This window comes from Thamnophis sirtalis, unplaced genomic scaffold (genome assembly GCF_051295495.1).
Source record: "Thamnophis sirtalis isolate CommonGarterSnake01/CBP01778 unplaced genomic scaffold, rThaSir2_p1.2 scaffold_6, whole genome shotgun sequence".
Lineage (NCBI taxonomy): Eukaryota > Metazoa > Chordata > Lepidosauria > Squamata > Natricidae > Thamnophis > Thamnophis sirtalis.
In genome coordinates this window covers 127,416,353-127,430,805 of record NW_028261386.1, presented here as the reverse complement: position 1 = coordinate 127,430,805, position 14,453 = coordinate 127,416,353, and the positions used below count along the sequence as shown (strand labels likewise).

Genomic DNA, 14,453 nt, shown 5'->3' with positions numbered 1-14,453 from the left:
TCCTTAGTGTAATTAAAGTTCATAATGAAACTGAGTCCATAATGCTTTCATCAGAGAAAAAAAGAAATCTACTGTGATGTGGTGATAGAAATTTTCTATAGAAAGTGGGGGAGAATGGCAGATATTCCAGTGAATACTAAGAAAGGACTTTATTAGGATTTCTGCTGGCATGTCATTCCAGCAGAGAGACAATGTATGACCAGAAAAAAAAAACCAGATTAAAATGACATTGGTTTGCCCCCAAATGGATATATTAATGTTTACAGAAATAGGCAAATGTAGACACTGTTATAAGAACTGTGGTGGCGCAGTGGTCAGAATGCAGTATTGCAGGCTAGCTCTGCCAACTGCCAGAAGTTCGATTCTCACCGGCTCAGGGTTGACTCAGCCTTCCATCCTTCCGAGGTCGGTAAAATGAGGACCTGGATTGTTTTTTATTTTTTTAATTTTTTTTTAAACAAACACAAACGGACAGAACAAAAAACATTACAATTATCTTCCATTACAAATTATAAAAAGTGTGCCAATTGGTTACAAAATTTCTGTGCATCCCTTCCATAGTCATCACTTACAATTCATAGTCATCACTTACAATTCATACACTGATGTACAACTGAAATCTACTTCCTTCTCATTTAAACCCATTGATTCTTCTTCTAACTTCTGAAATGCCTTAAAACAATTCTGGCCCATCTTGTGCAAAGAAGCACATGAAACATAATCAAAGAAACATGATCTGCTTACCCCAGGTCCTTGGAAAAGACTCAGTATGCAGAAGACTGGCAGAATGCATCCAGGAATGCCAACTAGCAGTTAGCAGGCATGATGAAAATTCTTTAATTTCACAACATATAGACAGATTTAACCATAGTTTCCAATTGGGAAAATGTGAAAATCTTAGACCAGGCCAAATCCAAGAATATCAGGGAATTTCTAGAAGCCTGGCACTCTGACAAATCAGCCATCAATAAACATGTAGACATTAACAACATTTATAGATTACACAAAACAGATAACCAACAATCCCAAAAGTGGAAAAGGACTCCAGTACCTCTCCACCAGTAATCAGCACTCAAATCAGCATAAATTAACTCCAACTTCAGATCAACAATCAAGTAAGCAATATTCCAATCAAGAAACTGCCGAAGAGCCATTAGTAAACAGCCCAACCAAAGAATCCCTAAGACCACCCCATCAATGGTGATAAGTCATATAAACTGACAGCAAATTGCACTCCTTACTAGCACTGATGATGTTACCTAGTTTGGGGAATAGAATAGAATAGAATAGAATAGAATTCATTATTGGCCAAGTGTGATTGGACGCATCAAGGAATTTGTCTTTGATGCATATGCTGTCAGTGTACATAAAAAGACAAGATGCATTCATCAAGAACCATAAGGTACAACACTTAATGATAGTCATAGGGTACAAATAAGCAATTAGGAAACAACATCAATATAAGTCGTAAGGATACAAACAATGAGTTACAGTCATGCAGTCATAAGTGGGAGGAGATGGGTGATAGGAAATCTGTTCAAGAAAACAGGCAAGCTCAGAGAGTAACAAGGACCCCTTCACTCAATAGGAGGATAAAAATGCCGAACCCAGTCTAAATATCTGGCTGAGTGTTCTATCAACCATAGCAGTAATAAATGATGATGATGATGATGATGATGATGATGATGATGATGATAATAATAATAATAATAATAATAATAATAATAATAATAATAATAATTATTATTATTATTATTATTATTATTATTATTATTATTATTATTATTATTATTATTATTATTATTGCTGCGCAAGAACAAGCTATCCGCACAAATGCCATTAAGGCCAAAATCGAAAAATCCTCTGATGATGCCAAATGCAGACTTTGCAAAGAAGCCGATGAAACTGTTGATCACATACTCAGCTGCTGTAAAAAAATTGTGCAGGCTGATTATCAGTTGCGTCACAATTCAGTAGCACAAATGATCCATTGGAATTTGTGCAAAAATTATAATATTAAAACAGCAACAAACTGGTGAGAACATCAGCCTGAAAAAGTCACCGAAAATCAGATGGTCAAGATCTTGTGGGATTTTCGCATACAAACCGACAAAATACTGGCGCATAATACATCAGACATCACACTGGTTGAGAAAAATAAGGTCACAATCATAGACATCGCAACACCAGGTGATAGCAGCGTCGCTGAGAAGGAACATGAAAAAATCACAAAATATCAGGACTTAAAAATCGAAATTCAATGACTATGGCACAAACCAGCAGTGGTAATTCTAGTGGTAATTGGCACACTGCGTGCTATTCCAAAAGCACTGGAATTACATTTAAAACAGTTAAAAATTGACAAAATCACCATCAGTCAAATGCAAAAAGCCGCACTGCTTGGATCTGCACGCATATTACGAAAATACGTTACGACGTCCTAGGCCCCTGGGTGGGGCCCGACTAGTAACCAATGCCAAATCCGGCGAAACAACTGGCCGCTGTGATACAATTGTATAATAATAATAATAATAATAATAATTGCAATGTAATTATAGGTGTGTAATAATTTTAATTATTGTATAATAATCATAACAATCATAATATCATGATATATTATGTAATAATAATCTCTTCCATGAATACCCCCTCGTGATGGAGGAGGAGGATGCTTAGATAAGTTTGAGAGTTCTGCTGGAGATAGTGTAGTCTTCCAGGAGAGCCATTCATGCCAGACAGGTCTTAATGGAGGAGCCAGACTAAGTGTATCCATCAACCCATTTAATAGGGTGAGAAATCGAAAAAAGGAGCCTACAATGGCTCAATCGTTGACCAGATCGACAAGGACTATATCAGATGTTAGAGTTCTGGGCATCTCTCGGCAAATGGACAATGGGACTTAGCAGCTATGGCTGTGCAACCAGGGCTTAGTCTTGTAAATTTATCAAAGGGATTACAACCACAGACAAGACAAAAGTATGTTGCGTTTGAAAATCTCACTGCTATTATGAAGCAGGGCTAACTTAAAGCAAATGTTTGAACTGTGGGAAAGAATTCATTCAGACTCAAATGCTAGCACACAATTATTAGCAGATCAAAGGAGATTCATTACCAAAAATAAGCTATTCAGGGATGCAGGTCTGGAAGAGATTCAGAAAAATTGTGAAAATGAATAGAATAAATGAAACTCAGATAATAATATGCAGAATTACCAGCAGAAAGACAAAGACTTGTCAGCATTGAAAATAGTGCCCCCCAAAAACCTGACATTTACAATAAAGGATATGAATAAGATGCTCTTAAGGATTAAAATAACATCTATTGAACACTCCAGTTGATTTACCTACAGTACAGCACTGGTGATTACAAAAGAACTTGGTAGCAAAATTAGAAAACCAAAAGTAATGTCATACTTAATCCCAAAGTGGAAGATCAGACTGGGGGCCAAGATAAAGAAAGTAAGATCAGTTGCAAGTAATTTAAAGAATACGAAAGAGCGCAAAATGAATAATGTGAGAGTGAAGAGAAGCCTAACAAGGTTTAGCTCCCCAAAAATTGAAGAAGTTTTGAAAATAATAAAGCAACAAATAGCAGCAATAGTTGGGAAAATTGGACACAATGACAAAGAAATCATCCAATTGAAGCAATTCAGCTATTTTAATCAGACCAGAAATGATTCTACCAAAGTATGAATGACAATAGAAATTATATAAATGGGAAACCAAAAAGAAAAAGAAAAAAAACGAAACAAGTTTTAGAAAGATCTATGGGAAACTTCTATTTATGGATGGATAAAAGAATTTGAAGAATTAATTTACTAAATAAATAATAATAAGAGCAGAAATGGTTAAAATTGAGTGAAAAGGATTAAAAACTGAACTTCTCATGGAAATAATCAAGTCCATGACTAGCTTTTGTGCAATTATAATTAAACAGCTTAATGAAATATTGCATAAAGGAAATATTAGTGACTGGTTAATAACTGGTAAAATGTAAAGCGGATATAAATAAAAGTTGGCAATTTCTTACAACTGGAACATTTTAAAAAGAAACCGAAGGCTCGATTTTGGCTGCTGAAGAGCAAAGTTTTCAAACCAATGCACAACTATGGCCAGAACTGAAAAATCATCAAAGTGCAGATTATATAAAGCAGAAGAAACACGATATCATTCACTCAGCTCATGCAATAAGATATAAACCACTACATAAAGTAGTTGCCAAAATAACCCATGCTTTATATCCGATGAAACAATTCTTATCCACCATAACAGCACAATAGTTTGAAAGATGAATATTAGCATGAGCACTGGTAGAAAATAAACTATGCTTTACAATATTCAGAGGCAGTGTGAAGATGTTTTTTTAAAAAAATTGTGATAAAATTTGACTAGTATTGATTTTCAGTTGTATGCATTGAGCCTGACTCCCTTTCAATTTGTTCTTTATGCATTGTTTTATTGTTTATGAGATTGTGGCATTTTAATTCATATATGGGATCCTAATATTACACGTACAGAATACAAGTTTTGTGTTAAATAAATAAACAGTCAGTTCTGGGAGGCGTGCAAGGAATGGTGAAAGCAGCAAACAAAATATTGATGGGGATGGTTGCTAGGAAACTAAACACATATTTTTTCTATCCAATCCTTGCATGGCACCCTAACCTCATGACTGAGATCTAAGGAATGATGTCTGTCTGTCTGTCTGTCTGTCTGTCTGTCTGTCTCTCTCTCTCTCTCTCCATCATGAACTAGTGTTTCTGAATCACACTTTTATATCAATCTTTAAACTTTAAACTTTAAACTTTAATAGGATTTGTATGCCGCCCACTCCCTAGGGACCCTGAAGTAGGTTATGTGAGGAGAAAGCATGTGAAAAGAAACTTAAGTCTTTTAAAATGTTTGGTCCTTTTTAAAAAGGGTTTTAAAAAATAAATATAATTGTGGGGGGAAAAAAGGAAGCAACTATTGATTATTTAGGTAGGAGAAAGAAGAGGAGCACATTTAATGGTTGTTGTTAGAGCCATTGGTTTGAATGTATATATTTGTGGAAAAAAAATTTCTTTCTGTACGATCAACCAGTATTATGACTTGGAATAGAATTTCTGACATGCTTTAGTCCAGTAAAGCTGCATCATGTAAACTCACACCGCCGAAGCTAAGTTCTCCAGGAATTAAATTCCCATCAGTTACATTAAATTAAATTAAGCTCACAAGTCTTTGCAAGAATTAAAAATCTAGGCCTGTTTTGTGGAGAAGCTGCCGGCTTATTGCCCTTATTACTGTTCCAGGTAGGTTAATCAGGACGTAAAACAAACACAATGCTTTTAAAGTAATTCAATTCAGAAGAAGATTCCTGCTGTGCCCTTGACCATCCTGTTCTTCCCCATTGTTTCCTTCTATATTATAGAATGATTTAATTTCTTTTAAGACTGTAGCAATGTCAGTGGACAATCTATATTCTACTCCAATAAAGGAAGGGATTCGCTCTTGCTGACTCTCCCTTGCTGTCGCTGTCCCCTGCCTAAATCTATCTCAAAAACTAAAAGCAGCTTGCTTTTATTTTTTTACTTATGTAGTTTAGCACACCAGGTGAGCACATATTCTATGCATTTCAGACACTGAATCTGCAGATGGAATATGCTAAAGATTTTCTGTTCAGGCATGCCTGTTCTTCTGTTGGTCTGACCAGTGTGTTCATTTGGAGATGGGAGTGGGTGGGCTTAAACATATTTCGATAGTATCATTCTGAAAAATAGAGATGTAATCAGAACATAGTTGCCATGTGTATATTTTTAAAAAAACTGGATAGAGATTTGTTTTTTTCTTCTTCATGATTGCATAATAGAATCGCTTTTTTAAAGAGGGGACAAGTCTCTGATCAGGTATTTGTCTTAAACATAGCTCATTAGCAATTAATGCAGGCTTATGAGCTTCACATGGGCACTTTGTTAATTCTGAATTATCTAAGTGTCCAGTAATGAGGATTTAATAGCTGCCAGCTGATGTAAGGTTGTAATGAGGATGCAATGAGGGTGATTTATTGCAGCTATGGTATCACTTCTTTGAGACTCTAGTATGGGGTCCACACACTACGTCACTGATTCAGGGTAGCTCATAACAGTGAAAAGAATGTGCAAGTCAATCAATTTCAAAGAAAGAATGAGAATAGGTCAACAAGTAAAAAGAACAAGAAACAAGAACCTCATCTACTTTCAGTGGCCTTGGAAGCTAAGCAGAGTAGGAGCGTGTTGATTTTAGAAGGAAGACCACCAAGATTAGCGGGACTGTAAACTAGATGTTGAAAACTTGAAAACTATATCAAGGTAGATCCCAAACTGCTTCTATATTACAGTTGTGTAAATGTAGTTACCAGGAGTTAAGATAAGATCAAGGGTGTCTTTCCACTCCTATTAGTAAATTCACGCTGTCTGTGGAACAAACTCCATCCTACAAATGGACCTTAACTTGTTGCCACAAGAGTGACCATCTTTCTAAACGTAAGGCATTCCAGGTGCAGCACAAGATAGAATCTCTTACCTGCTTTGTTGCATAGTGATGTGGTAGGCCACCTATAAATATTGGTCCTGTTGGTTGCCAAATGAGAGATGACCAAGGATTGCCGATTCTGGACCTTTTCACAGTAATTCCCAGGACGGTCACAACAGCCTCACACATCTCCAGGTCTTGTCTTACATACATTGGGGAGGAGGAGAAAGAAAGACAAGTTTTACAACTGAGCTCAACAATCTGAAAGAGTTCCTTGACCAACTCATTTCGATGTGTCCATAAAAGGATGGATATTCTTTGATATACCAGCTCTAAATTAATAGCAGTTTAAAGGTGATTGTCAGCCTCTGCTTCACTACTTGCTTTCGGCTGCCATTGAAACGGGGAGTGCGGGGAGCAGGGGTGGGTTTCAGGCGGTTCGCGGCGGTCCCCGCAAACCGGTTGGTCGACGAACCCGGAAGTAAGTAACTTCCGGGAACGCCAAAGGATCCACCCGCCCGCCCACGTTTCTTACCCTGTTTTGACGAGTTCTGCGCTTCCACGCATGCACAGAACAGATACAGCGCCTGCGCGATCCTCCAGGAGCAGCTGGAACATCGCACAGGCGCTAGTACGCATGCGTGCACTGCGTGCGTGCACAAGGACGCCGCCGGCCCCTTCCAACTGAACCGGTTGGAACCAGGGCGAGAAACCCACCCCTGGTGGGGAGGCATGGTATTTGGGAGGGGAAGTTTTCAGTACAGGAGTGATTGTAAAAAGGGAGTTGTTCTCACCATCTACTGAGCATGCTGCAGATAGAGGATTTGCCTCCAAGGCCAACTGTCCGGCATGCCAACCTGATGATGCTTTTTGAAGATGGAACCCACACGACACCGGTGGGGTGTGTGGATTGGACCATGGGATGGGGTTTCCAGGGGGAGGGAGTTGGGTCACATATTGATATCTATGATGACGCGCGCTTTTGCCTCAGATCTTGCTTTGCTTAGCTGCTATCTACTCATAACCAGTAAAAGTTTAGTTTAGTTTAGTTTATTGATCTTGTATGCCGCCCACTCCCGAAGGACTCCGGGCGGCTTACAATAAACAAGGGAAGGGGATAAATAAATAAGACAACACCTTAAAATATGCAACATCCACAGTTACCGTGGGGTTGGATATTTCACAAGCCCCCCGGCCTGCTGGAGCAGCCAGGACTTGGTGGCTTTGTGGAAGGCCGGGAGGGGAGTAAGGGTCCGGATCTCCACAGGGAGGTCGTTCCAAAGGGCTGGAGCTGCAACAGAGAAGGCTCTCCCCCAGGGAGTCGCCAGCCGACATTGGCTGGCAGATGGAATCCAGAGGAGACCTAACCTGTGAGATCTAATAGGTCTATGGGAGGTAATCGGCAGGAGTACCATTAAGTACTCTTAATTCTGCGAAATGGAGTTGAGTGGTTTCTTTCTTGGTTACTGAGGAAATGACTGTAAAACACACACACACACAAACACACACACACACACACACACTTTTCTCTTGTTTTGAGCAGCTTTTCTAAAATATGAAGTTGATCTCCCATTAATGTTGTAATTTTATATTACAAAAGGATAAAAAGTAATTTACAGTTTAAAGTACTTTGTTACAATGGAAAACTTGCCATCTGAATTGTTATTGCTATTTTTAAGGCTGCAAATGGATGAAGCGTCCTTTTGCTCAAAGTACTTCACGTTTAAAAAAAAATCATCCAGAAATATCCCATATGCCAAAGCAAAATGACTAAAGCAATGGACTTCTGCTGATTTGTTCGACTCGCTGTAATTAAGATGTAAAGCTTAAACGTCCTTTTTCACCACACAATCTGATTCTGAATTTTTTTTCCCCATTTGGTTCCACTCTTACTTAATAAATATTTTGGATCGTGTTTTGTCAACAACCAATAGAGATTATCACTGAACAGTTGGTAACCTTTTAAAAGTATTTTGAAAGCTTAGCTATTCAGATCTCGGAGAATACATTATTTCTTAAGCTAAAGGGAACAAAAAGAGGAAGATAAGCTACATCCTTATCATGAAGAGCCGAGGTGGCACAGTGGTTAGGGTGCAGTACTGCAGGGCACTTCAGCTGACTGTTATCTGCAGTTCAGCGGTTCTAATCTCACCGGCTCAAGGTTGACTCAGCCTTCCATCCTTCCGAGGTGGGTGAAATGAGGACCCAGACTGTGGGGGGTGATATGCTGACTCTGTAAACCGCTTACAGAGAGCTGAAAGCCCTATGAAGCGGTATATAAGTCTAACTGCTATTGCTATTGCTAATACCTTATATAAGTGTAAGGTATTATGCAAACACATTCGATGTGGTTTCAGTTAATTCCCTGCTGTCTTTTTCATGCTTCCAATTTATTCCATAAAATCTTCCATTCCGCCTCTGCTTTATTTTGACAAGAATGTTCCTTGGAAATAATCTGTTTAGAATTACAGACTAATTCATGCACAGGGCTAAAATAAGCAGTGAAGAGGTCAGTGGTACCATCAATTATTCATCTTTAAACATACTGTACACCTGTTTCTCTCTGACTTCTCTCTCTTTCTTTCTGACATCAGCATCACTCTCTGTCTGATTTGCAAATCATTCCCAAACTAACCCATATTCCTCCTTCTCTCAGTTTATTCCCTTCTTCTGCAATTCCAGCATCTATTCTGCATGGTGCTTATTAGCAGAGGAATGGGACATTATTATATGATAGGCTACACAACAGAGGTGGGTTGCTGCAGAACGGGTGAACCAGTAGCAGCGGTGGTGGGAGGCTCTGCCCAACTGCCCAGCGCACAAGTGCAGGAGCGTGTGCAGGAGCTCACCCAAACTGGTAGTGAAAACATTAGGAACTTACCTCTGGTACACAAGCATGGATGTAGCAATAGCAATAGCAATAGCAATGGCAGTTAGACTTCTATACCGCTTCATAGGGCTTTCAGCCCTCTCTAAGCGGTTTACAGAGTCAGCATATTGCCCCACAGTCTGGGTCCTCATTTCACCCACCTTGGAAGGATGGAAGGCTGAGTCAACCTTGAGCCGGTGAGATTAGAACCGCTGAACTGCAGATAACAGTCAGCTGAAGTGGCCTGCAGTACTGCACCCTAACCACTGCGCCACCTCGGCTCTTATTGACTTGTATAAAGTATTTTAAAAGAGCATAACTGACCGCCTATCTTGTATGGCGGTCCATCGATCCAGTGAAACACTGGGAGGTGAACAAAATAAAAATATAACAATCCATTTGTTAATTGAAGTAGGGCATTATAGAAATCTATCCATATATGTAGATATAAATAAAAACTTGAGGGATTCCTTAAGATCTTCTCCAGATACTGAGATCTTATGTGACTGAATGTGCACTGATAACATCTGGACCAACTTATCGAAGATCTCTTGAAAGAAAAGAGGGAAAGAAGGAAGTGAAGCAGGCTATTCCACCAGTTCTGCTGAGGGGCCAGCTTCATTATACACTGCAGCATTCCTTCTTCCATCAACCATCAGGCTGCAAAAAAGGGAGAGGTGGAACCAGGAATATCTAGCTCCTTATCTTCTGGAAGCAATTAGAATCCTGGTCCAAAAGGTGCATTTTGTCATTAAGAAATAGTGCTTGAGTTCGTTTTCTTCCTTCTCCATAATCTCACATCTGTGCTGATCTTTCAAGGAACCATTTTAGTTCTGGAGAACAGAATAAACAAGGATTGGGAGAAGGGGCAGCAGCGTCAGAGACAGGATTGGAGATCTAGAACAGAACGAGGGAGGGAGAAGCAGCTGTAAAGCCACCTGCTCTGGGCGTGCACAAAAAGAAGACAGATGTGAGGTGGTGGAGGCAAAAGCTGGAGGACATCAATCAAGAATATACATCAAGGATGTGGAGTGAGACAGAGTGGGCACAGGAGAGCGAAACAGACCCTTTTTTCTTTTTTGCACTCTGCTGATAGAAATGAAGCAGAGCTGCCTAGGCAGGTCATGTACACTGGGATTTACAGCCAAATATTGGCTTGAGGCCACTGCAACTTGATAAAAGATACAGCAATTTGTCTGAGATGTTTTCAGCACAACAGCTGTTATATATGCATTTGCCTACAAGCATGTAATATTCTGAAATTGTTTCCTTGGGCTTTCTGTTGGTAGGACAAGATGTTAACAATTCAGGATTCCAGTGAGCAGTTTTTCACCTTGTGCTTGCATAGTTTCCTATCCTCTGATAAGCTTGGATTAAACATTTCCAAGAGAGGATAAATCAAAATAACAACCTTCAGAAACGATTCTTTAACATTTGCAGCAGATATGACTGCCCAGTAGTTCATACGCGGTGTAAGTATTCCGTCAAGCTTCTTCTACACCCAATTCACAGGGTGTTTAATTTTTGTGGGAACAGTGATGACGTCCTCCTTCTCTTTGTTGTGTCCTGAAATGCATGCACAATAATTCAAGGGCTCCTGTGGGTTAAGCTGCTAATAACTGTGCCCTAACAGTAATTGTGTAGCTTCATCTTTTGTGCTTCCCATAAATATAATAATTAAACATTGGCCTTCTAATTATAACCTGGATAATGAGATCTGTCCAAATGGAGCTGTATTCAGCGCCCGGGGCCATTCAAAATTGGATGGATAGAAAGGTCAGCTGATTTGCTAATGCGCCATAGGGAGAAAGGGTGACTTAGCATAACAAAAACATTTGCAAGCATCTCCAAACTCATGTGTGTGATGTCCTGTTGAATGGCATTTGTCAGCAAGTACTTACAATATATTGTAGACTCTATGGCAACATCATTTAAAAGATAATGAAACATCAGATTGCCTTTTCTGCCATGCTTGTTAAATGTTACTCTTACCAAGAACAACATTTCTCACCCTTTTGGACTCTGAAAGAATGTGGTCCTGTTTCCTGGATGCGCTGGTCACTCTCTATCATATTTGTAGACAAATATAGCATTTATTTTTAACCCATGGTGCAGTTGAAGTCATTTGTAATATTATTAGCTATGATCATCATACCCATCAATCTTTAAAGAACCTACCGGTAAGTGGCTATAATTTTAATTAAATTGAAATGCTAATGTCAATAGGATTTTTTTTTTAAAAGAACCCCATACTATCTACTATCTGTAAAAGGTATTCATCATCCACAATATTGGAGCAATAATAGTCCATCAGTTATATTTCACCATTGGAGTACATTAATCATTGTTGTCCCTGGTATGAATATTTCATCAGTCACTATGAAAATTTATTACTGGAGTAATTGAACATTCTTTGGACATATCTTTCTATACTTTCTAGAGCGCCAGTATGGCCTTTTTCCTGACTTTATATATTTAGAAGGTTCAAAAGAGTTTTTATGTCACTGCACATTTCCTAGTTGAAGTAACACATAAATTAGATTTCTCTTTCAGTTTAAATAATGCATGTTATCTTGTAAAATGCCTGGCATTGAAAGAATCAGTCTTTCTTTCTGACGTATATTATTTTCATATATATATGTTCATAAATCTGTTTCTACCAGTATATTACACACACACACACACACACACACACACACACACACACACACACACACTTTTAAATAAAATTTAAATATGAATTCGAATTTTCTGCTAGATATAACGGATTGCAAATATGCTTGTTTGAGTGGAGAATTGTACTGCAAAATGTGAAGAGCTCCATATACACAGATCAATTATTTTCACTACTTTAGGCTAGAGTCAACAATCAGCTTGATTTTTTTTTGTACAACAGTGTTCTTATGTTCTCAATCAACTTGGGGGCTTTTTCTGTATTTTAGATTCATAATCAAAACAATCATTTTCCCAATTGCCTTCTTTTAATATCTCTCTGCTATGATTATTAGAAATAGCATGTTTGTCCACATATTAAAGAATAGATATAGCTGTCAGGCTGTTTCATTCTGCAATAACGTGTTTGCCTCTGCACATATGTATATTTAAATATATTTTTTTAAAAAAACTAACTCGATTTCCCCCTAAATATCCATGAGGGACCAGAAGTATAGAATCCTTCTTAAGGATTATGTGTGACTCCACTCTATAACAACGGTTACAATGAAGAGGACTTATTTCTCTGACCCTATTATGTTTCCATGACTTGTTTGTATCGGATGACACTGCCACTATCAAGATGTTGAGGAAGGGAAGCTGAAACAGTTGGATATTTGCTTTGTCCAATTTTCATTATTTATCTCAAACAGGGTTGTACGCATTCATTCAGATTCATCGGAACAAGTCACCGGGAGGCATAATGGGTCAATACACCATGGCCAACTGATGGTGAGATAACTTCCTGTGGCCAACATGCCATGGGACAACTTGCACTGCGACAATTCAATAACTCGGCACACACCACAGGACAATTCAATGTGGGATAACTCAGTGCTCTCTGCAGGACGATTCAACACAGCCAAATCACCACGGGGCAGTTCAATGTGGGATAACTCAGTGCTCTCTGCAGGATGATTCGACACAGCCAAATCACCACGGGACAATTCAACACAGATAACAAAAGATAAATGTACTGCTATCTGCCACTAATGTTGAGGAAACAGTGGAAGATATCAATACAATTGCACTGAGTTATATCACACTGCAGGGAGTTGTCCCGCAGTGAGTTGTTGGTGAGTTGTACTAGGCCCCCCCAGGAGGAGACTTGGAAACTCTTCTAAACATTACAGATTCTTTCACCTTGAATATCTTAATGGGTAGAGATGGTAGCTTTGGAATTGAGTTCCATTAATATGCTGACGACACCTGGTTCTGCTGTTCTTTACTATCTCAATATAAGAAATTAAAAGCACTTTTGAACATTGCTTATAATTCATGTTGAGCTGGATCAGTGGTGGGTTTCAAAAAAATTTGGAGCCTACTCTGTGGGTGTGGACTCCTTTGTGGGAGTGACTTGCCACCCATGTGACCGGATGGGAGTGGCTTGCCGCCCATGTGACTGGATATGAAATTATGAATTAGTACTTAGGTCGGTCCAAGTAGCTATTCAGAAACTCTGGCATTGAAGCATGCAAGTCTTAAAGCTGTCAAGTTACAAGATCCTTGCCAGTGGTGGGTTTCAAAAATGTTTGGAACCTCTTCTGTAGGTGTGGCCTGCTTTCCGGGTCCACTGGTGGAACCTCTTCTAACCGGTTCGGTAGATTTGACGAACCGGTTCTACCGAATAGGTGCGAACTGGTAGGAACCCACTTCTGAGCTGGATGAGGGGAAGCAAGCTAAAATTATATCCAGACAATATGGTAATGCATTAGATAACGAGAAAGCTGAACTGAAACTATTCAGTTTTAATAATATTTGCTGCTTTGTGTTGGTTTAAGAGTCTTCGATTTGTTGATTTTGATTTCTTTTTCTTACTTCCCAGTGTCATATTTCCATCAAGTAGCCATTTAAACGACTTAAATAGGGGGAAAAAAAGACAAAGAAACAGAGTCAAGGGATACTCTTTTGGATGGAACTGCACTCTAACCTGTAAATAGAAGGTTAAGAGTTTAGGCCTTTGCCATTGCAACTGTCACTAGATTTGCAAGTGAAAGTTATGGGAAGTAGCACATTAGTATAAGTGCTAATAAGGGCTAATACAACAAGTGCGACTGTTCCAGAGCTACTGAAGACTAGTAATGGTTATGAAAGTGGCCTTCCACTGAGCCAGGGCACAGGTTCATCTAGCTTAATACTCTTACTTTTATAGAAAGTGCTACTTCATGATCATTTAGGGTTATTTTTCATGGAGAATGCTTTCTATTGAAGTTGGAACTTTCTATATACTAAAAATGGATGAAGCCACGGAAATATAGGATTTCTTCCTACATGCCTTTAGAAATACAAATAACTCAACCTTCAGTTTTAATAGGAAAAAAAATATGTGAATAACTCATGATGGCAACATGAGCCTGGTTTTAATTAATAGCTTTCCACTTTTG

The 14,453-nt window shown here is 38.8% G+C and overlaps 1 protein-coding gene across 1 annotated transcript in view; it reads right to left on the bottom strand.

Moving 5' to 3' along the window:
- The window catches only part of LOC106545657 (protein eyes shut homolog), a 550,606-nt gene that overhangs the window by 253,094 nt on the left and 283,059 nt on the right, over positions 1 to 14,453 (bottom strand). Inside the window, exon 17 of the mRNA XM_087719050.1 lies at positions 6,540 to 6,690. Coding sequence (XP_087575176.1) covers positions 6,540 to 6,690 — 151 coding nt within the window. The remainder of the gene's footprint in view (positions 1 to 6,539; positions 6,691 to 14,453) is intronic.